The 23,427-nt window shown below is 44.5% G+C and overlaps 1 protein-coding gene across 2 annotated transcripts in view; it reads left to right on the top strand.

The window, feature by feature from the left end:
• The window catches only part of dnajb6b (DnaJ heat shock protein family (Hsp40) member B6b), a 99,600-nt gene that overhangs the window by 5,856 nt on the left and 70,317 nt on the right, over window positions 1-23,427 (top strand). The window contains exons 2-8 of one of the 2 annotated variants that reach the window (XM_042068818.1): window positions 5,054-5,171; window positions 7,505-7,614; window positions 13,668-13,739; window positions 14,593-14,694; window positions 18,418-18,555; window positions 18,716-18,860; window positions 20,139-20,209. In XM_042068818.1, the coding sequence (XP_041924752.1) occupies window positions 5,107-5,171; window positions 7,505-7,614; window positions 13,668-13,739; window positions 14,593-14,694; window positions 18,418-18,555; window positions 18,716-18,860; window positions 20,139-20,209 (703 nt within the window). In that variant the 5' untranslated portion in view covers window positions 5,054-5,106. Of the gene's footprint in view, window positions 1-5,053; window positions 5,172-7,504; window positions 7,615-13,667; window positions 13,740-14,592; window positions 14,695-18,417; window positions 18,556-18,715; window positions 18,861-20,138; window positions 21,444-23,427 lie in introns of those variants that run through there. The other variant, XM_042068819.1, reaches the window with a different exon arrangement.

Genomic DNA, 23,427 nt, shown 5'->3' on the forward strand with positions numbered 1-23,427 from the left:
AAGCTACAGCATTCGATATGTCTATAGCTGATTACGACAAGAGTGTATAGGAGCCAATAAGCAAAATTTAAAAAAGATAACAGGAACCAAAAAAAGGAGCTATGTAGTCCTCCACTGGTGTTGATGGTTGGCTGCTTACTCACAACTCTGGCTCTAAGTCCATGAAAAAGCAAGCTGTTTTTTTCGAAACTGGGCATGTAAAACCAACACCAAACTGACACAAGTGCTGACTCTGAACCAGCACCATAACTGCATTAGTGGAAAAGGGATACCAGAGATGAGGAGGACCAGGAATACAGGTTGATGGACTCTCTGTGATTCTTAGAGTGCCTGCTTATCTGTTGTAAACAGTCCACCTCAATAGAACGTGTGATGAGTAACCACCAGTGATTCGAGTCAAGGAGGAAACTGTGGTCGTTCCTATGCTTTATCATCTCTCCTCTAGAGCCCCCCCCCCCCCCCTCTCTCTCCCACTGGCTGATCCACATTTCATATTCGTCACTCTTTCCCCTCGTATATCGTGAGCTGACAGTGAGCAGTTAGGACAGCTGTGCAAAAGGAGCAAGCACGCGCAAGACTGTCGGGCAACCCCTTCACCACTCCGCTCTCACATCTGCTGATTGCGCAGGCAGCCAGAGCTGTCACTTTTCTGAAAGAAAAACAAAGAGAAAGGGGAAAGGCAACGACTGAGATGGAGAGAGAGATAAAGACGGAGGACGACAATTGAAAGAAAAAATGATGAGTGACGAGAGATGCTGAGCTAATGAGAGCGAATGAGAGACTGAGATAAGAATTCTAATGCGATTGAAGGGTAGGAGAGAACAGTGAGGGTCAGGTATGTGTAGAATGCAAAATGAACCACTGCGTCTGTGACAGATGATGACACCCAGCCCCAGATACCACTGGGAAATCTCACCAGAAGACATGGTTTCCTCCAGTCCCTGTCCTCTCAGGTTAACCAGTGCTGGCGTTTCCAGAGTGGTGAGATACCATGGCATCTCATGATGCCTGCCAAGGGGTGGTATGAGGGCCATCCAAATATCCCTCTTAAAGGCCAGTGCCAATATAAATAGCAAACAAACATGATACGACCAGCCTCTGATTCAAACTAGTCACTCAGCGTGGTGTTATTTTTACCCTTTTTTTGTTTGTTTGGCTGTTTCATTGGTTACAGCACAGAAGAGTGTTATCGGTTTTTATGGTTAGGGACCGTCTGCTGGCCAGAAGCTTCATTCAGACAGGAAGAATAGACTAGATGTGATGTAACAACACCAGTCAAAATAACAACAAGCGACATGAAATGTTGTGTAACAAAGTTAAACTAAAGAAGTGATGGGTGACAATGAGTGAATTGTCAGAGGACAAACATTTCTGGTGCATTACATGAAAGCCTTCGCTAATGGATACAGTTATTGAGACCCAACTGAGGAAAATAAACTCACTTGGCACAAAGAAAATATGAAAACAATTTCTTCCGTTTATGATGTTTTCTAAACAAAGTTCGGGAGGAGCCCTTAGGGATGATTGACAGCAATTAACTCACCTGTCTTCCGCCGCCAGGGTATTTAAGCCGGCCTCCTTATCCATACGTCACACGCCGCGGCGCTCGCAAATTATCCCTCCTCCTCCCCTTACTCCTCCATTTCACTGATAGCCCAGTTACGCATCCTCCTTACATTGGGGGGTGCAAGCGGTCATCGCTCTATCGCGATCTCCACTTCAGGCATTCCATGACCACGGCCAGCTACCATGCCAAACACGCGCTTAGCTTATTCACTCAGTATAGCAATCATGCCGACGGGGGAACTAGTGAAATGCTTGTTACATCTAATGTACTGTATATTAAGGATAACATTACTAGATATCTGCTCTTATCTGGTATTTATTTGTCAACAGAGAGAGAACTCAAAAGAGAGTTTGTGTGGAAAAGATTTGCCTGGAGGATAAAGTCCTCATGATGAATAACAGTACTTGTACTGTATCTTTTCATTGATGAGTGAGACACTTTTTGTGGTTGATCATCAGATGATCTGTTTCTAAGGCATCAGTAGATCGACTGAGGAATAAGCTGAGGATTTGTGAGTCATCTGATGATGACTATGGCTATATGAAAGGACTCTTCATCTGCTCCTTTTAAGGCTCGATTTGGAAATATTACTCTATTACAGACCCAAGTCACAAGGCCAAAGCAGGAAATGAATCTCTCTCTCTCTCTTTCCCTCTCTCTCTCTTTCCCTCTCTCTCTTTCCCTCTCTCTCTCACACTCATTCCCTTGCTCTGTTATTGGCTTTGCCAACTTCTCCACATTCTTTCACTCGTCAAGTTCTTTATTAGTTACTGAAGTTACTTGTCAAGTTCTTTATTAGAAGGCTCCCTCCCCATCCACTCTTTTCCTCCTCTTTATCATTCATCGTGCTCTTTCTCCATCCCTCTTTCTTTCTGTCCTTCTTTCTTCTCCTTTCCCTCCATCACCATTTCCCAAAGTCAAGGAAGCATACTCAATGGCTGCCTTTTCAACGATGCCACGTCATCGAACTCCACCGAAGTACTGTTCCAATGTCAAGCATCCATGAAGTCTACCTTTCATTTTACCAAATTTTCGAGGATGCATGTGTGCCTCAGCGTGTTCGGAACACCCACAATCCTGTGTGCACATTTATGGAGGATATGAAACAAGTCCTAAACAACCGCCACACGTCCTGCCATGTTTTGGGGGATTGTGTTGTTACGGCCAGGAAATGAAAGACAGTAGCCTTAGCGCTAAGCTCTGGTGGCGTGTGGATCCTGCTCCCCAGCACAGCGGGAAGATTTACTGTCCCGGACGCTCTGAGCTGCAGGGCCTTTTCGCATCTCAGAGCGCAGTTAAACAGCTGCCAACGCGACTTGTATGGACACATCGCTGAGCCCAAAAGAAGTGATCAAATGACACTTACGGAGGAAAGATAAAGACAGTTCAGTTTCATTGCAAAGTACACCACCTCCATTCTTTGGGTGAGGTTAGAGTGTTCTGAGGAGCTCCTGCTCTCCTTTTCTTTCTGTCGTTTTCTCTCTCTCTGTCTCTCTCTTACTTTCTGAGAAGTGGTTGTTGTTGTTGTTGAATGGTTGGATGAAAATCAAGGTGAGTTCAGAAGGTGACTGAGAGACAGAGGGGCTATGTGGTGACAGGAAGCTGATAGGGTTTGACTTTGCAGCTTCTCGCTGTGCTTCCTGTCCTCAAAGCATTCTTCTGTGACCCTTCGATTGTGTGTGACTTACAGTTGGGGGTTTCCTTGAACTTGATACAGGTACTCAGACAAACAAATGTGTGCACGTTGCAGATAAGGGCACAAGGGATCCTTTGTGTAGATACTAACCCTGAAAGTTACTTAAGGCTATATGTGAATGTGGCCAAAGATCAATATTGATGATTTTGTGATGCACACTCCTACACATATAAACACACAGTACATACACTCATATGCTAACACTGTATACACACCATGAACACACAGGACAGAGTAAGAGGGGGTGGAGACCAAGAGACATATGAGCGAGAAAGAGAAATATAGAGAGTGAGCATCATGTGATAAAAGTGGTAAAAGGTGGAAATGCAGAACAGCTGTTGTGGATATCCTGCTTAATCTGTTATTAACCTCCTTACATACCCTGAACCTAATCTTTTGCTTTTTGTTTTAATTAATTTACACCACACTGTTGCCACTCTATCACCTAGGTAATCTTTTAAAGCTGTCTACAAAGCTGGTAAACTGAAGTGGCCCCCTTCTCTCTCGCCATGCTTTTATGGTGCATAGATATGATAGGATCGATTGTAAATGGAACTGGGTTAGTCAAATCCAGGGCAGGACTTCAATTATGATACAGAGTAAAGACTTCTCCACAGTCTGATTTAACAGTTCCTGGTTTGGGTAGGACTTAGCCAAAGTATTTGCTTGCAGCAAACGGTTATCAGTTGTATCATTATTATCTATGATAAAATCTGTGGTGATAAAATAGTAAAGATTTCATTGGTGAGCCTGAGATCCTATTATTTGTGTCTGTGTGGTGTATGTGTATTTGAATTCAAATTTTGTCCCACACAGGTTGAGGACTCTACATAAAATGTCGCCCCTGCTTTTTTGATGCTTGTTGATCGATAACTGCCGGGAGCCACAGCTTGTTGTTTCTAACCTTCTCAAATGTCCTCCTGGAAAAGGAGGGAAAGAACGCTGAGTCAGCATTGGCCCGCAGCACTCCAGTGAACCAACACCTTGTTTTACCTTGACACATTCCCTCACTCCCTGACTCACTCACTCACTCACTCACTCACTCACTCACTCACCTCACACCTCCTTACTCGCCTTCTCCCATTTGCAAGTGGAGTTCTGAGAGAGAGAGGGAGAGAAACAGAAAGAGAGCGAGAGAGAGAAAGACAGACAGACAGACAGACTGGACTGAGTTTACTTTTGAAACCCAACACTTTCGCACACCCCATTATTATGTAACACTAGAGTAAGCTATGTGACCTCGCTTTTTTTTTCAAAATTCTCTCTCTCATTTACTCGCTCTCTCTCTCTAACCTTCTCTCTATTTTTTGCTTCCTATTAACATTCTTTTATTTCTCTTTCATTCTATTCCCTCCCTACCTTCTCTCCCTCTCTCTTTTTCTCTTTCTCTCCCTCCATCTTTCTCTCTCTCTCTTCCACCCTCCCGTCTCTCTCGCTCTCTTTCTCTCCATCTCTCTGAAGGGCTTCTATTTCTGTGCTGTAGATTACATTGTTGAGCGTTGCCATCCCGCGAGTGACAGAGAGAAAGAGAGAAAGAGAGAAAGAGAGTGCGAGAGAAGGAGATGGAGAGGGAGAGCGTTTGAAGCCGTGCCACCATGAGACGCACCGCGGCCTCCGGCACGCCTTCGCTCGCCCGTTTATTACACCTCCCCCCGTGTTTTCCTCTCCTCTTTTCATCTCTCTCTCGTCCCACATCGGAATTCGCCACTTTGTGTTGTTAGATTAGATTAGGTACTTTTTCTGGTTCTGGTTCAGGTTCTTCATCTGCTGGTCTGTCTGTGTGTGGTCAGGCTAAGCGGGTGCTAAGTGGCGAGGAGGGGACTGGGGTCACCAGTGCAGCGCCATGGTGGAGTTCTACCAGGTCCTGGGCGTCCCCAAGAACGCATCTCAGGACGAGATCAAGAAAGCGTAAGTGGCTGTCGCGTGTGTGTGTGTGTGTGTGTGTGTGTGTGTGTGTGTGTGTGTGTGTATACATGCCTATGTGAGCCTTCTGTGTCCAGCAAGGCCATCTATTTTTATGCCCAGTGGAGTGGAGGGGTCAGAGCCAGAGCTGCAGACCCAGTGAAGGATGTAATGGACTAATTATAACCCAGGATAAACAGACACTGCGGCCACAACCCAGGGAGAAAGACTTTCCACCATTCTCTTGCCTGTGTGTGTGTGTGTGTGTGTGTGTGTGTGTGTGTGTGTGTGTGTGTGTGTGTGTGTGTATGAGAGTGAGCTGAATGTATCCATATCCTGCTAGACTCCGTTTTTAAGACTGATCATGAACTGTTTCCTGTCCCACCCTATCTTTCTCTTCTATGCTTTCATTTTCTTTTTTGATCTGTGTGTGTGTGTGTGTGTGTGTGTGTGGTCCTTGTTCCCCACACACTTCTGTTTGGATCTGTGTGTGTGTGTCTGTTGTCCTTGTTCCCCACACACACTTCTGTTTGGATCTGTGTGTGTGTGTCTGTTGTCCTTGTTCCCCACACACACTTCTGTTTGGATCTGTGTGTGTGTGTGTCTGTGGTCCTTGTTCCCCACACACTTCTGAACATGTCTCCATCATGACACACCACATTCCCTCTTCACAGGAACTGTAGCTCTTCCCCTCTTTCCCCTTTCTGAAAAGAGCAGTCTCACTTCTTCTCTCATGATGTGACAACTCACGTAACCTGTCCATCTCTTTAACCTTCACCTTCATTCTATTTTACCTCTATTCTCTCTCTCTCTCTCTCTCTCTCTCTCTTGGCTGTAACACTTGTCTTGTCATGTTTTTATTTTATAGTATTTGAACACATAATATTGTTTTAATAAAGGTGTGTTAAGCCTCTCTCTCTCTCTCTCTCTCTCTCTCTCTCTCTCTCTCTCTCTCTCTCTTTCTCTCTCTCACCCCAACCCAACCCCCGGTCACCCCATCCCCTACGCTGTCAGCTGGGCAGTAGTAGTAGTAGTAGTGATTGTACTGCTCTGTTGAGTTTGTTTGCTGGAGCGGAGATGTGTGCCATTATACAGACATCTGAGCCTCAGGGGCAGTCGGCTTGAAAGGTCAAGATCATCTTCTGTTCCCGCTCAGTCTCTCCTCACCTCCTTCCTCTCACAAACACACACACACACAATCCAGCCACTCTACTCTCCTTCAAAGTGCTGTCAAGCAGTTGGTTTGTAGCTCAGTTACAGTTTATTGTATCAGATCTCCCACACCCCCTCACACATGTACAGCATAAACCCCAGCACAGCTCCCCAAAGTGTTCATCTAATACTGCTGCTCACATAATCTGTGTGAGTCACATTCATGCCATCTCTGGCATAAGGGCTGGAGATAAAGTCAGTGGACTGGTATTTTGTTAAGCTACAGACGTGCATGTACACGTGAAAAGGTGTGTGTGTGTGTGTGTGTGTGTGTGTGTGTGTGTGTGTGTGTGTGTGTGTGTGTGTGTGTGTGTGTGTGTGTGTGTGTGTGTGTGTGTGTGTGTGTGTGTGTGTGTGTGTGTGTGTGTGTTGTGCGTGCTCACATGAATCTTTCAGTCTGTCTCCACTCTTATTCATTTTGACAATGAGGCAGAAAAGAGAGCTGCTGTTATGACAGTACATTTCCATACAGCCTCTATTGACTTCTATGGACTCAGCTGATTTTTTTCAGGTGGTTGGGCATTATGAAAGAGCCCACAGAGGCATGTTCTTTAGAAACATTGAAGAGAGCAAATCCCCCCGTTCCAATGCCGCTTTTGGACGACTCCTGTTGGGGATATCGGCAGGGCTCTTTCTGACCAGTGCTCGACCTGTAGTACTGCTGACACAGCCTGTCTGCACGCTGACCAACCCAACACACACACACAAACCGCACACACACACACACACACACACACACACACACATCCGCACACACACACATGCACACACCCTCTCGCTGGTGCCTTAAGCTGTCCCCTCATGCTGTAGCAAAAAGGTTCTCGCTGTATGAGACACTGCTGAGCTACACCTGCAGAGTAGTGAAGAGCTTTAAAATTTCTCTTACCCTTCTGTCCTTCAGGGATCATGTTTCACAACTCATATTTTATGAATTACTGAATTGTAATATTTCATGAAGGGCAAAAATCTGCATGGATGAAAGCCTTAGGAGACAGAGCTCAAAACCTACCCAACCCACTCAAAATATCTTTGTTTTTGTGTTTTACTTTCTCGTTGGACTCTGTCTTTGCAAACTTTTCAAATGAGTTTCTCTTACATATGCGTGTGTCTCTGCCTGCTCTACACAGGTACAGAAAACAAGCCCTGAAATGGCATCCAGACAAGAACCCCGACAACAAAGACGAGGCGGACCGGAGGTTTAAAGAGCTCTCGGAGGCCTATGAAGTCCTGTCAGACGGTAACAGCTCCCTCTCTCTCTCTTCTGTCTCGCTCGCTCTCTCTCTCTCTCTCTCTCTCTCTCTCTCTCTCTCTCTCTCTCTCTCTCTCTCTCTCTCTGTGTGCGTTCCCACCCCACTGCGCTCTCTCTCTCTCTCTCTCCCTTGAATTTCCCCTAGGGATCAATAAAGTATCTATTTATCTATCTATCTATCTATCTATCTATCTATCTCTCTCTCCTTCTGTCCCTTTCTCTCTCTCTCTCTCTTTGTCTCTCCCTCTCTTTCTATTTCTTTCTCTCTCTTGTGTGCATGCCCACCCCCACTCTGCTCTCTCTCTCTCCACTGTGGCTACTTGATGTAGCTCAAATCTTAAGATGCTGCACTCTGCCTACATCTCTGCCAAACATGCTGATCTGAAGGTTTAAATAGCAGATGACCTCAGTGGCAGTTCGTGTGTGGCTGCTGACCTGTCATTCAGAGCAGCAGTACCATTCAGTGTCATTCTGAGCAGTGTTCAAAGGGATTTCTCAAGAATAGGGTAGTAATTCATAGTAGGGCTTCACAATGGAAACCACAACCTCTTTAAACACATAAAACTATTCTTACAGAAGCATACGTCTGTGTTTATGATCCACCAGTAGAAAACCACTGTCTCAGAGCATATTTGTCAAGGTCACTTGCACTTTGTTTATGAGGCCTTGTTTGTGTCTTCATTATGTCGTGTTTATAGCCCATGGCTGTTGGCTGTGATTTGTGTGTTTGTGTGTTTGTGTGTGTGTGTGTGTGTGTGTGTGTGTGTTTGTGTGTGTGTGTGTGTGTGTGTGTGTGTGTGTGTGTGTGTGTGTGTGTGTGTGTATGTGTGCGTGTGGTTGTAAAACTATCCCATCGGGCCCTTCAGCGTGATGGATGGGGCTTGTTTGGCCAGTGCTGGTGGCTTCCCTGGCTGCCTGTGACGGTTCCATCAGCTGCTGCTGGTGCTGTAGCTGGGGTGATGGTGCAGCTGGTGCTGTAGCTGGGGTGATGGTGCAGCTGGGGGTGGTGCTGGGGTGATGGTGCAGCTGGGGGTAGTGCTGGGGTGATGGTGCTGCTGGGGGTGGTGCTGGGGTGATGGTGCAGCTGGGGGTGCTGCTGGGGTGATGGTGCAGCTGGGGGTGCTGCTGGGGTGCTGGTGCTGTAGCTGGGGTGATGGTGCAGCTGGTGCTGTAGCTGGGGTGATGGTGCAGCTGGGGGTGCTGCTGGGGTGATGGTGCTGCTGGGGTGATGGTGCAGCTGGGGGTGCTGCTGGGGTGATGGTGCTGCTGGGGTGATGGTGCAGCTGGGGGTGGTGCTGGGGTGATGGTGCTGCTGGTGCTGTAGCTGGGGTGATGGTGCTGCTGGTGCTGTAGCTGGGGTGATGGTGCAGCTGGGGGTGGTGCTGGGGTGATGGTGCTGCTGGTGCTGTAGCTGGGGTGATGGTGCTGCTGGTGCTGTAGCTGGGGTGATGGTGCGGCTGGGGGTGCTGCTGGTGGCGGGCTGGGCTGGGCCGCGTACTCCCCCAGCTCCTTCAGTTCTCAGAAAGAGCTTGGCCCCCCACTAAGGCCTGGCCATACAGAGAAGAGTACTGCTGCCCAAAATACTGCCACTCCTGTGAATACCCTGCAGTTTATAAATAAGTGTACAAATATTTGTCAGTTCCCCAAGCACTTTTGGTGCCAATTTTGTATTTATTTTTTGTCAAGGTCCTTTTCTTTTATTGATCTGCAGTTGTCTGTCTCACTGGTACTCTCTACAAACAAAAAACATTCTGCCATTGCCCACTGGGTAAAAGTCTTTTGTTGTGTCAGTCCCACACAAGCCCTAACGTCCCTTAATTGTGCCATTCTCAAATGAGCCCAACTGCTCCCCAGTCCTCAGAACCACTCTGCCTGTCCAGCCCTCCAACCCCATCCCAAACGGTGTGCCTTAGGGTCACTGTGGCCTTTGACAGATGGAGTTCAATGACAGAGTCAGTAATTACAGCGTGGGCATGGGGCTGCTGTGGCCTTTGTAGCAGTCAGAGAGGCATGCGGTTTACTTCATGTTCTTACTCTGCAGCTTGTATGCCACCCCTCTCTAATCTGTTATTATGGCCCGGGGAATAGGCAACTCATTTCATTAGCAGTACATTTTTACAGAGAAGTGGGGGAGGGAGAGAGAAAGAAAGAAAGAGAGAGAGAGAGAGAGAGAGAGAGAGAGAAAGAGGTGGGAGAGAGAGAAAGAGAGAAGGAAAAGAGAAACAGAGAGAGCGTGAGAGAATCCATTGTTGGTCTTGTCGATACTTTTCAGGAATGCATGTGAGTAGGCCTGAGGCCCAAACAAATACGAGCGGCCTTCATGACCGATGATATTTGCCTCCCTTGTGTGTGCACCCAGCAACAGCCTCAATCAGCATGCCTTTTTTTAACAGTACGACAGCCCCGAGTCTGTAAATGCGTCTTTTGTTTTGTGTTTCATTTCAAAAAGAGAGAACAGTGTAAGTATGAGGCGCTCCATGTGCCTGCCAAAGCTGAAAACAATGCATGCGAGGTCGGTCAGGAGAGGTCCGTAGTCGCTGACAGACTAGCCAGTCCAAAACCCGAGGGCAGTACTGTTAGAGTTGCGGGAAGTCTCGGCTCATTTTCAGTTCTAAATCCTGTGCTCTGCTTTCTATGGTACAGACCCACATTTCAAGGGGCCCAGTGTGTTGCTATTATCAGCCAAGACAATAATATGATTCTGAGCCACAGGAGTAGGACTTAATTTGGCGAGCACAATGGCTTTATTCAGTGTAGTAGTGCTAGGCATCGACGTGAGGTACTTGGAGAAGTACTGCAGGAATGGTAACTGCAGACAGTTACTGCGAGTCTTTCCTAAACAAACTCTCACCATGAAAAATGAATGGTTGCTTTCCCAGTGCCCCGGTAGTCTTGGAAGCCTAAGTGTGGCTGGTTATATATTTACAAACTCAATTTTAATTAACTTCTCACAAATGAGCTAATGGAGCAACAGTGGTGTTGATAAAGCGCAGCTTCGTCGGCTGGCAGAGAGAACATTAAAATGAATGATGGCGTGTTGGCTGAGGTTTATCAAAGCGCCCCTGTGCTGGGCCGCAGGCGAGGCAGGTGCTCGCGCGTTTGCGGTTGCGGTTCCGGTTCAGTGTGTTCTATGCCTAGTTGCTGCCCACATTGTTTTGGGCACGGTGTGCCTTAGGTTATGGCATGAATCAGGTCAGACACATTTGGGTCACAACCTGACCGTGTCCTGATTACAGAACAGTGAGGGGTTCGTGTTTTATGCCGGCGTCTGGTTAAACTCACCCTGTCCCGGTTGCTGTGTGGCTCTGCTGTGGTTTCCAAAGCAAACTAAAGGGCTCGCATAGGGCGCTGAGTTACTCTAGTGTCTTGAGTGAATCAAACGGATGCTTAGGAGTTGTCTGTGCTTTCTTGTGTCTCTAAAACAGTTCACATCCTTGGTACATCTACACTGTGTTGGGTGAAGGTACCTCCTCTCTGCGTTATAATCAACCCTACTAGGCTTAAATTAAGTTATTTTTTTTTCTCTTAATCTAACGTGTAGTTATATAAATGATCAGCCGAGCGCATCTCTAGGACTTCTCTACCCTCCCTGCATGATATATACATCAGCCATTGCAAGAACAGAGCAACTAAAATCGTGAAGGACTCCACCCATCCCAGTAACTGTCTGTTAAGTTTGTTGAAGTCAGGCAAGCGCTTCTGCAGTTTGAAGGCCAAAACTGAGAGACTAAGGAAAAGCTATTTCCCTCAGGCCATTAGACTCCTCAACATGGACATGCCAACTCTTATGAACACCATGGACTCCATCCCATTTTAATAACATTATTACAGTGAAAATGCACTGTACTGTTCTTCCTAGGCTTCTTCTTATTCTTCCTTCTAACGCGTTTAATGCAGCTTTAACCGTTTAACATAGAAACTTCATTCAAACTATGTTACGTAGGTCTTACTTAGGACATGGGTGCTATGTATTTTTCAGCTTTGTAACTTTTATACTTTTTAAACTATTAATTAAAAACTAATAAAAATGTCCCCATTGACTTAACATTGCCCTTTATGACATCACAGCAATTAGAATCTTCTGCCAGGTGGCCAGGCCACCTGGATCAACTGCCAGGCTACGTTTATACGGTGACGATGAAAAGAGAAGACGCAGAAGTGGCGTCACGTCTTCATTTTTTTATTCGCGTTTAGACGAGCTTTCTCAGGGGGAAATCTTTGTTTATATGAAGACGCAAGAGTATGTGATATTCGATTGGATATGCATTCCAGACCGCTGGGTGGTGGTGTGATAGAACCCCGGTACGTCACGCACAGACATTCGAATTTGACAGTTTAGCCAGAGAGGTAATCAAGGTTCTTTGGTTTAGCCGTTTAGATGGAGACGCAACCCGGGTCGTCTTCAAAACTCTACACTCTGGAATGAGTCTTCAGATTTTTGCGTCTTCAAGCCCCGATGGCGGGGTCGCCGTGTAAACAAAAGGCACTTATGATAAAATATTTTGTCTTCCTTCGCAATCGTTCTCGTATAAACGGCCCCTCAGGCTTTAAGCATACAAACTGGCTCTATTAAGACTACACAGCCTGTTCAACTGCTTCCTCTCCCAAAAACTGTTTCAAAATAAAAGTCCTCACTACAATATTTCACTGTTAAACAATTTAACCCTTTAAACTACTGAACTTTTTAACTGTTCAGCCATTGTAACTGTTACTTGTCATCAACTATGACTCCTACCCACTGTAGCTAGTTAGCATGGTTAGCATGTTAGCATTGCTAACATTATTAGCATTTTTAGCATTTTTAGCAAAACTGTTAAAAATGATTAGCTAAGTTAGCTAAGTAACATGGTTAGCATAGTTAGCATGTTAGCATGTTAACATGTTAGTTAGCATAACTGCTAAAAATTATTAGCTAGGTTAGCTAAGTAACATGGTTAGCATAGTTAGTATGCTAGTTAGCATAGTTGGCATAACTGCTAAAAATGATTAGCTAAGTTAGCTAAGTCACGTGGTTAACATAGTTAGCCTGTTAATATGCTAGTTAGCATAGTTAGCATAACTACTAAACATGATTAGCTAAGTTAGCTAAGTCACATGGTTAACATAGTTAGCATTTTAGCATTGTTAGCATGTTAGTTAGCATAGTTAATATAACTATTAAAAATGATAAGCTAAGTTAGCTAAGTCACATGGTTAGCATAGTTAACATAGTTAACAGCATTAGCATTATTAACATTTAAAAAAAAAACTGCTAGAAAACATTAGCTAAATTAACTAAGTTAAGTAACTTGGTTAGCATTATTATCTTTGTTAATATAGTTAGCATAACTGCTAGCAAACATTAGAGCCATTCCAACTGTTAGTTATCGTCAACTATCTACCTAAATAATTTAACCATTTAAACTATCCACCTATTTAACTGTTCAGTCATTCCAACTATATTAAACCTCATCTACCTAGCAACCAATATAGTTTGTTTTTACTCTGTATGATATTTTACATCATATTTTTGCATTTTCATGTATTTGTATCTGTATTTCCTTCAGGAAATGCTTTTCTAGTTATTATTATTATTTATTATTATTATTATTATTATTATTATTATTATTATTATTATTATTATTATTATTCATGTCACTTTATTATTCTATTATTTTGAATCATTTATTATTAACTTCTGCTTTTAATCTTATCTGTTTACTTAGATTATTTCTACTTTACACAGTCATGAAGCTAACCAGACTTACATTTCACTGCTTGTTATATACTAATATAACTATGTATGTGATGAATAAATCTCTCTGAATCTGAATCTGATCCCAAAGGGACATCAACTTAAAATAATCAATGTGTTGAACATGTTTTTTTAAAGTGCTCTTTGAGTGAATAGTTGGGCTCATCAGTCAAATTGGGCCATCACCATAATCCCATAATTTACACCCTCAGTTCACTGTACTGTGTGAGTGCCTCCGCTGTACCCCCAGGGCCATTGTCAGATTAAGGGGCATTTGCTTATGCCAGTGTCTGCTCTTTCCCACCAGAGAACAAGAGGAACCAGTATGATCGGTACGGCAAAGACGGCCTCACTCGAGGAGGAGGAGGTGGAGGTGGAGGTAAGACCGTTACTTGAACATTCTTGCTGTATGTGAGTACATGCAGTTTATTGCCATGTGCTGAACCACTTCTCTCTGTATAGAGGAAGGAAGTGTCTCCTGCTTCTCTCTAATTGAGTGTACACAGGAAGTGACACAGCTGTTCTTTTAGTCATACACACAGGAAATGTTTTGTTGATGAAAGTGCCCCCTGGCTGATAATAACCCACACTTGATCAGGAAGTGCATCTCTCAAAATCAGGGATGTAGTGGAGGCTAAACGCAAGTAAACACAGTTTATCCACCTCTGACATTTCAGAAATAGAGTTTATCCACCTCAAAAGAATTTATACACAAATTGCAACTTTCAACATTCAAAAATCACACTGTATTATCCACATTCACAAGTACACTCACCAACACACTAGCAACCATTTAATACCACTGGTATTGTTACGTATAAACATTGGACATTAACCTCCACCATCACCAAACATGTTCTGAATGCCTTTTTTAAAAATCCGATAACGCATGGCGCAGTCCACCACACCGTGATCACAGAATTCAAAATTTACCCTCCTCTTATTTTACCACTACATCCCTGCTCAAAATGGATAATTGACTCTCACTGCAGTTTCAAAAATACTGTCTTCCTTTAACATCTTTGAGCTTCATAAATCCCAGTGGAACAGCCTTCAGTTTTGTGATGGAGTGATTGAGGAACAATTGATCTGTGTTTAGCTGCAGGCTAGGTCTTTCATTTATCGGATGGCGTGACCGTCCTCTCTCCTCGGGCTCCAGGTTGATGCTAACCTGGCTTCTCTCCTCTCTTCTCCTCTCCTCTCCTCTCCTCTCCTCTCTTCTACTCTTTTAGGAGGAAACTATGATGACCACTTCGGCGGATTCACATTCCGGAACCCTGACGACGTCTTCAGGGAATTTTTCGGCGGACGGGATCCTTTCGCTGACTTCTTTGGTAAACACTCTTGTAATGTATTATTTCTCTGGGTTTTGTAGCAGAACGGACAGACAGAGGGTGCGCGGATAGAGAGAGACAGGCCCTCTGTTTTTATCTACACTGAGATGTGGTCATCTGCACACATTGTTGTAAAATAGGAGTCCAAGGTATGGCTTCATCATTAGGTAGTCTTTACTACTGCTCAATAAAATACAGTGAGATCACCACATTTAAAATAAAGACTCAGTAACAGGAACAAATGAACCCCTCTTCATTCTTTCACTCCACTTTGTGCCCCAGCCTGCTGGGCTTTGTCATTAGCAATAGCCTACCATTTGAAACGTTTCGCTCTGGGGCTGAGAAGACACTAATCGCCTCAGGTTTAGTCACAGAAGAGACCCCTGGAGAGACCAACAGAAGCTGGAGCTGGGAAAAAACATGGCTGCCGTTTACCCCCTCACTGGCCTGTGGTTTATCATAATGTATCCATGGGAATGTGCGATGGTCAGTTCACACAGCTTGATTGAAACAACCTCTGAGTGCCACACACAGCCAGATAGGCCTTAATGCTGCCACTGCCTAATCCTGTTTAATTACAAGCGCTTGTGTGTGTGTGTGTGTGTGTGTGTGTGTCTTTGTCTGTGTGTCTGTATCATATTCATGGGCAGTCTTCTCGAACTTGTTTTGTATTCTTGTAGTCTCTGGAAATTCCTGGTTTGTGGATTTGCATTTGTGTGTGTTTGTTTTGAGGGAGAGCTTTGCCCTTTGATCCTGTGCTGCTGTCTCATGTGTTTCGGGAGCGCTGGCCAGCACATTTTCTCCAACTATAATATTGGGAGTGTGTGAGGGTGTGTGTGTTTGTTTTAGGGGGGTGGGGTAATGCTGTGCTGATTGTGTTTGATATCAACAGTGTGTTTACGGAAAGAGAGAGGAATATATACCTGACAAAAAGCAGAGGAGAGCGTGTGAGAGAGAGCCCTCATGTGAGATGTGCCTTGAGTGCTGGTGCGTTCACGTGTGATGATGTGTGTTAGAGAAGAGGTTTGGCAGAGCAGGTTCTGTGTGTGTGGGTTTGAGACAGAAAGAGACGGTTTGTGTTTATGGGCATGAGGAAGAGAGCAGAGTGAGAGTCGAAACCACTGAAACAGAAGCTTTATCATGAGCATGTCTGTGTGTTTATACACTGCTCAAAAAAATTAAGGTAACACTTCCAATTTTTCACAATTGCTAAAATACATTTTTTGAAACCTACCACCCTTTTCTCCTTTCTCAACAGTTTCAACAGTTTCACCTTTGCTCAAAACCAAACAATGCCAGAGTACTCATCCACTGTGTGATATAAGTTTTTTTCTGAGCAGTGTATATACAGTATGTCTACTAGTGAGTATGTGTGTGTGTGTGTGTGTGTGTGTGTGTGTGTGATGGAGAGACTGGACGGTGTGTGAAGAGACTGTGACTGATGTTTTTAAGTACGCATCTCTATGTGTATGTACGGCACATGTGTTGGAGCATGTGTTTGTGGTCGCGCCTTTTCGGAAGCAGGCCAGGAGGGCGAATGGCAGCATGGCATCTATGTTGCACCCACTCAACTCTAAATAAGGCCTGGACCCCGAGCCAGCCAGCCAGCGGGCGGGCGGGCTGGACGGGCGGCTGGCCGATAGCAGGGGCTGCCTCACAGGCCAGGAATGCTAACTGAAATAGCTTCCGTATAAAACAAGAGGGGCCGTCAAGGGGGAGGGGCAGGGGCTTTAACTGACTGTGTGTGTGTGTGTGTGTGTGTGTGTGTGTGTGTGTGTGTGTGTGTACTGAGATGGAAGTGTGAATAAGATGACTTATGGTTTGTGTTCATGGATGTGGTTTTTCCATGCTAGAAATATGATGTACTCATGGGTAAATATGTTTGTACTCATGGGTCTGTCAAAGTGGCCATTCAGCATTCAGCAGTGTGACTGGTTACATGTGTATATGGTCATATAAACTTTACTGACACTTTCAAGTGTGTGATGCCTGTAGGTTGGGTACTCCAAAGTGTTACCACTGGAACTGTGTCATACATGTTAAACCTTAAATCAGTTTAATACAAGTACAGTGTATATACTATGATGTATGATATGCTTACATGTAACAATATCAACTTACATACAAATCTTTTCTAAGATCATATTGTTATACAACCAACAATTAATCAGCACCATTAGCCATCAAGCCTCTAGCCAGTTTGAATTTCTCTTTTGGCCACCTCTTAACTCAAGGAGTGCATTCAATTAAGAATGGCTGACACTTAATTTGGTTTCAATCACTCTCCGTGGCTATTTTCCCTGATTAAATTCCCGTCTCAATGCAGAAACCCCACAGACCTTTAGACTCTCTTGGCACCATCCACCCTTCTCAGTGCATGCCGTACCCATTGTTGTGTGTGCCAGATTTAGCCACCCAGGCACCGCAGGTAAGGGGAGAGGCCGGTAGTCCCTTCCCCTGGTTGTGAGTGAGTGGTGCTGGGATGCTAGTCTGGCTCAGGAGGGGTCCCTGGATGGGAACCCTACACCCAGCGAGGCAGGAGGGGGTGAGAGGGTGAGGAAGCTAGTGCCAGATCAGGGGAGGTGGACGTGGCCCGAATCACAATCCGCTCTCCTGGAAAGATGCGTCATGCGTCAGGAAATGTTGGAGGTCCTCAGTTTGTCCTTGTGTGTGTGTGTGTGTGTGTGTGTGTGTGTGTGTGTGTGTGTGTGTGTGTGTGTGTGTGTGTGTGGTTGTGGTTGTCGGGTGTTTGTGTTTGTTCGAACATGAGAGTGAAAGAGACGGAGACAGAGAAAAAGAGAGCGATATATGTTTTTTTTTTTTTATACTTTCATTGTGTGTGTGTGTGTTTGTGTTTGTGTGTCTTTGTGTGTCTGTATGTGTTAGGGTCATGGCTGCATAGTTCTCCCTGTCCTTTTTTGGTGTGCCTTTGTTATTAGTGTGTGTGTGTGTGTGTGTGGGGGGGGGTCATGACCTTGTAGCCTCTCCCCCGGCGTGTGTGAGTGTTGGACAGCTGTGCACTGTGCTGGGCTCTCTCTGCCCTGTACCCTCGCATGTGTTAAAAATGTGCTCTCACCTGAGTGTGTGTGCACACGGCTCCTCTCACCCGTGTGTGTGTGTGTGTGTGTGTGTGTGTGTGTGTGTGTGTGTGTATGCGTGCGTGTGTGCATGTGCATATCTGTATCTGTGTGTGTTAAAAAAAAAAAAACCTTATTTGAATCTACTCCAGCTTTGACCCACATAGCAGTAATAAAACGCCCTCCCCTGGGTTTTGCAGTGAGAACAAGCCAGTTGCCGTCTGAGAGGGGGAAAAGCGTCAGGAATGTTCTAGGAAAAAAAAGAGTTATTAAGCTGCTAGGATATGAGACTGATGTCCAAAGGCCCTTCTGTCTCCCCTCCCCCCATCTCCCCACAGCTGAGCGAGGAGCGTGAGGACTGCTCGTGTCGGGTTTGAAGCTGTGTAATAATTATGACGCGCGGATGAAAGCCTGTTTTCTGGCAGGGATAGCTCCGCAGAAATCTTGTAACTCCTTACCCTGATCTGATTCAGGGTTGTGTAAATGGCCACCAGGGAGCATCCAAAACAAACTGTTCTCTTTCCCTCCTCTCATTTCTCTCTGTTTCTCCCTCTCTTCCTGTCTCTATCTCTCTCTCTCTCTCTCTCTCTCTCTCTCTCTCTCTCTCTCTCTCTCTCTCTCTGTTCTCGGTTCTTCTCTCTGGCAGCTGATGATCCGTTTGATGACTTCTTCGGCGGTGGGCGTCGTCACAGGGGGGTGAGCAGGAGCCGGACAGCGGGACCCTTCTTTGGCGGATTCGGGGGCTTCCCCGGCTTTGGGGCGGGCTTCTCCGGATTTGATTCCGGTATGTCTGTGGTCACGCAGATCTTTACAATTAAACTGCAGGACGGCTGTTACAGCGCCAGAGACCGAGAGAATAGGAGAAATGTGAAAGCAGATAGATTTATCTGCTGGTGGTGTCTGTGTGTGCACGTGTGTGTTCATTTGTCTGCTTCTCTCCACAGGGTTCACCTCCTTTGGTCAGATGGGTGGTGGAGGTTTCGCCTCGTTCTCCTCATCATCAATTGGGGGAGGTGGTGGAGGGGGCAACTTCCGCTCGGTATCCACCTCCACTAAGTTCATCAACGGCAAGAAGATCACCACAAAACGGTACAACTGAACAGCCATGATGCAATGATCACATACCACTAAAGCCCCCTAATTCTAGTGTCTTCTCTAGACATATACATAGGTGTATATTCAGGGATGAACTTGGATATTGTGTTAAGTGCTATTAGCACAGCACCACAAGGCCCGTTAGCATCCATGCTAAGAGCTAGGTTCCTAAGATACCAAGAGCAGGGTTCTTTCAAGACCATAACAAACCTTAGCTCTCGTCTAGACTAGAGTCTAGAGAATGTCTAGAAAATGAGTATATTCCTTCCCACTGTTGACTGTAAACACCATCTGAAACTATGGACTCCAAATGCAATCAGAGCATGGTATGTCTTAGACCACACTTGACCTTAGTATCCGATAATCACCGCAACCCTCCTCAAAACATGCATGTCCTATCTATATTAGTGTCAACAGCTGGCAAGGACATTGCTTTCAATCAGCAGCCACGTAATAGTCTATTCATGTGGGCTAGTACATGTTTTATGAGCGTGTTGAAGGGGACACTCTCCATCCCCTTGCTTAGCCAGAAGCGTTTCAGTTACTCTGGTGTTTCGGTGACTCATCCAAGTATTTTTAAGACTGAATTGCACAATCACATTGAGGAGGGTAGAGGTTTCAAGAGTTGGTTTAGCTCAAGTGTGAGGACCCCACTAGAAATGTCCCTGAGGTTGAGACTTTTCAGGGTTTTCAGTCAGTGATTAGGCTGTTGAGGACATTAGAGCACTAACTGTTTATGAGAACTCCGCAAACAAATCAATGTCTCGTTCCCTAAGTGCAGAAAAGACACATTGTCTTTACTGTTTCCAAACTCACACAAACATTAAGTATGCCCTCTTGAGAAATGGTTGCACTCTAACATTAGACTTAGTTCTTTGGCATCTGTGTATCTATCCCCTTCAAGGATCTATTTGGAACCTTCTGGTGACGAGTTCTTGGTCTTTTAGCTTAGCAGCAGAAATAATACTGACTATTTACAAAAGCAAATAGCAAAAGTAATTTTATCAGCACTATGTACTATTCATTGAGGATAATAGGACGGTGGTAGCGTAGTTGTTAAAGAGCTGGGCTAGCTAGTTGTGGGTTCAATTCCCGGCTTCCACCGTTGCGCTCTTGAGCAAGGCACTTGAGCAAGGCACCAAGTTGCTCTGGGAACAATGGCCCTTGTAAAATAATTGTCATATGTAAGTCACTTTTGCTCTGCTAAATGAATAAATGTCATGTAAATGTAATAATAGAAAAGTTGATGTTGGGATGTCTCTTCTCCGTCAGGATCGTGGAGAACGGGCAGGAACGAGTGGAGGTGGAGGAAGATGGCCAGCTCAAGTCACTCACCGTCAACGGTAAGGAGCAGATGCTCAGGCTGGATAGCAAGTGAAAGGCATGGTGTGGAGGCAACGCCGACACCCCACCACCACTCACCCAAACACCAATCCAACTCCACCTCTGACCTCAGCCCCATACCTGGCTGACCAGCAAACTGAACTGATAACTGCACAAAGCGCACACACACACACACACACACACACACACACACACACACACACAGAAATGTATTGCACAGGTAGCTGTGCTGGTCCTCTTTAGACCATTCCTCCTCTGTTGTACCTTCAGCCTGTCTTTACCTCTCCACCTCTCCTACACTTCTTTTCTCTCTCTCTCTCTCTCTCTCTCTCACTCTCACTCTCACTCTCTCTTTTTAACTCTATCTTGCTGATATGCATACAGTTAGCCAGTGCAGTTTCCCTTTGTGAACTGGACCTGAGTTTTTTGTCGCCGGAGATGCTTATGTGATCATCACCATGGAGACCAGCTGAATGGGTGAAAATGAAAAAGTAGCTTTTGTTGTTGTTGTTGTTCTAGTTATTTCAATTATTATTTTTTATTACTATTACCATTGGGACTGGGACCATTGTCTATTTAGGACCACAGGACTGCTTTCTTAAACCTCCTTTTGTTTTTTGTTTTTGTTTTTTTGGAGTGTCCATTTCCCCTCACCACACACTTCTGCTGTGTTACAGCTCATTCCCTTCTCTCTATCAAAGAGCACATTGCCTTTTCCCACAAGAGTCTGAAGCACAAGCTATGCATCTTGAATGAGCCTTTTTGCTTTGCTTTCCACCTGGGATAGTTTTAATCCTGTTTGATTTAGACATCTTAACCCCTCGTTTTTGCCCCTAATATTTAAACCTGACCTAAACCTCCTAACTGGTGTTAGCAACTTTCCATTTGTACATGCTATTAGGTTGTTAATAAATTAATAGTGTTAATATGCATTATTGTTTTATTTTATTTAGCCTTTTTTCTGTTTTGTATGTTTTGAATGCAAGAGTGTTTTTCATTTCTGCATGATTGCCAGTGACATGGCTTTTCATGTTTTTTTTTCATTGTTAGTACAGCATAACCTCAAACCAACAACTGAGAATATTAGAGACCTATTTAAATGTACTATAAACAAATGCATATGAGGGGGATTTATGTACTTTGTAAAGAAAACCCAACTTACGAAAAGAGAAGAGGATTTTCACAATGGACCAATAAATCTCAGTTTACCCCTACTGGGGGTTGTTGCTCTCACGCTGTCTGTGTGGTGATTGTGTCAAACCTGGTTATGTCACTTTTGAAAATGCTTTTCTAATGTGTGTGTTGAATGTGTGCGTGTTTTTGTGTTTTGTGTGTGTGTTTGAGCCTGCTCACTGGTGTGCCTTAACACAGAACCCACACTATAACACCTGCTGTGAAATAAAATGGTTTGCTCACTGCTACATCACCTCCACAAACTCACTGGCCATCCAGGTCACTGCTTCACTAACTGTTGACCTTTTTTTGTGTTTTTGTTATTCCTCATGGTCACCTCTGTGACTATTGCATTAGGGTGGGATCCAACTGTTTTGACTGAAATTGTTTAATAAGCGTGTTTACCGTCTAGAAGTCAGAGAACTTTAAGGGCTCTAATTTCAGTGATTCGAAGTCAAGCAGTGCAATGTGTCTCGTGTCTGAACTAAAGTAATCCTGTAGTATGTAGGAGCATTGCGCTGACCCACCAATGTTTGTGCTCACGATCTTGCTCATGGTATTAAATTAACAAATATGTGAAGAAAAGATGTGAAATTGGCTTAGGTTAGACTTTAGACTTTTTACCACTTTGCCCATCATCCAAATTCGGGCCTTAAATGTAGCTTCTGTGAAAGACCGCAAAAGACAGCCATGCTTTTTTTTAATTTAACCCTTGTAAGGTGTTCATATTTTTGTTACTTAGCCAATGTTCCTGGGTCTGGTGGACCCACCACATTATATTAGGCTTTATTAGGCATTAATAATATCAATACAACCATAACAATTTATGTAAAAATACATCACAGATGTTTACCAATGATATAGACATAATTTATGGTTCATATTTGCCATTTACCCCTGTGAAGTCACATTTATGATCATATGATCATTTTTGTTTTTTTTGTGAGAAAATGAGGTAAAAAAAAACAATAGAACGATTTTTGATCATTATTGATGCTTAATCAGAACAGGTGGAAGTGCTTGAAATGTAACAATTTTGTAACTTTGTGTGGGTATAGCAGGTGCAGAAAGACAACATTCCAGCACACAGACACCTACACTCAGGTACGCACACATACAGATGCACAGACACCTACACTCAGGTACGCACACATACAGACGCACAGACACACACACAGCAGGCCCAGTTAGGAGGAGGACACTGTCAAGGCACCTACAATTATTATGACCGCCACACAGCGAATCTCTGTAATCGCAGGTATCTTTGATTGACGTGTTCAGAACTGCACTGAATTTGACCTGTAGGATCACTATGACACTCTCTAAATGAATGCTGAGTTTTGTGGAATTCCATTCATGGGGGGCCATACAATAAATGAATTTATGTGTACATTTAGTGACTGTACATAAATTTGGCCTGCAGATAATGGTGTTGAGCGAAGGGTTGCCGGATGCAGTTGAAATGTACGTACACACATACACACACGCACACACACATAAACGCACACACAGACACACAAGCACAAACAAACACACAGGCACATAAACATACACACATACACATTTGAAGTGTAGGATCATTATGACATCCTCTGAATGCATGCCAAGTTTCGTGGAATTCCGTTCATGGGGGACCATATCAGCTACACACACACACACACACACATACATAAAGACACACACACAGTACGCATGCATGCACACTCTCACGCACACATACACACACAAACATACACTCACACGCATGCACACATAAAAACACACACATGCAGGCACGCGCACGCACACACACACCATTATTACCCCCCCCACACACACACACACCATTACCCCCCCTCACACAGAAGCACACATATACACAAAAACAAATACACACTATGCGTTCATTTAAATACTCAAAAGTAGGGGATGAAGTATGAAATGGAGACAAATTGACAAGTGTGATTTATTTTTGCAGAGAAGATGTGCAGGACTGGGCGGCGGTCATATTTTGTACCACTCTGCCGTAATTGATTGTAGTTTCATCGGATTGAGATTCATCTCA

The sequence above is a fragment of the Alosa sapidissima genome, chromosome 17 (assembly GCF_018492685.1).
Source record: "Alosa sapidissima isolate fAloSap1 chromosome 17, fAloSap1.pri, whole genome shotgun sequence".
NCBI lineage: Eukaryota > Metazoa > Chordata > Actinopteri > Clupeiformes > Clupeidae > Alosa > Alosa sapidissima.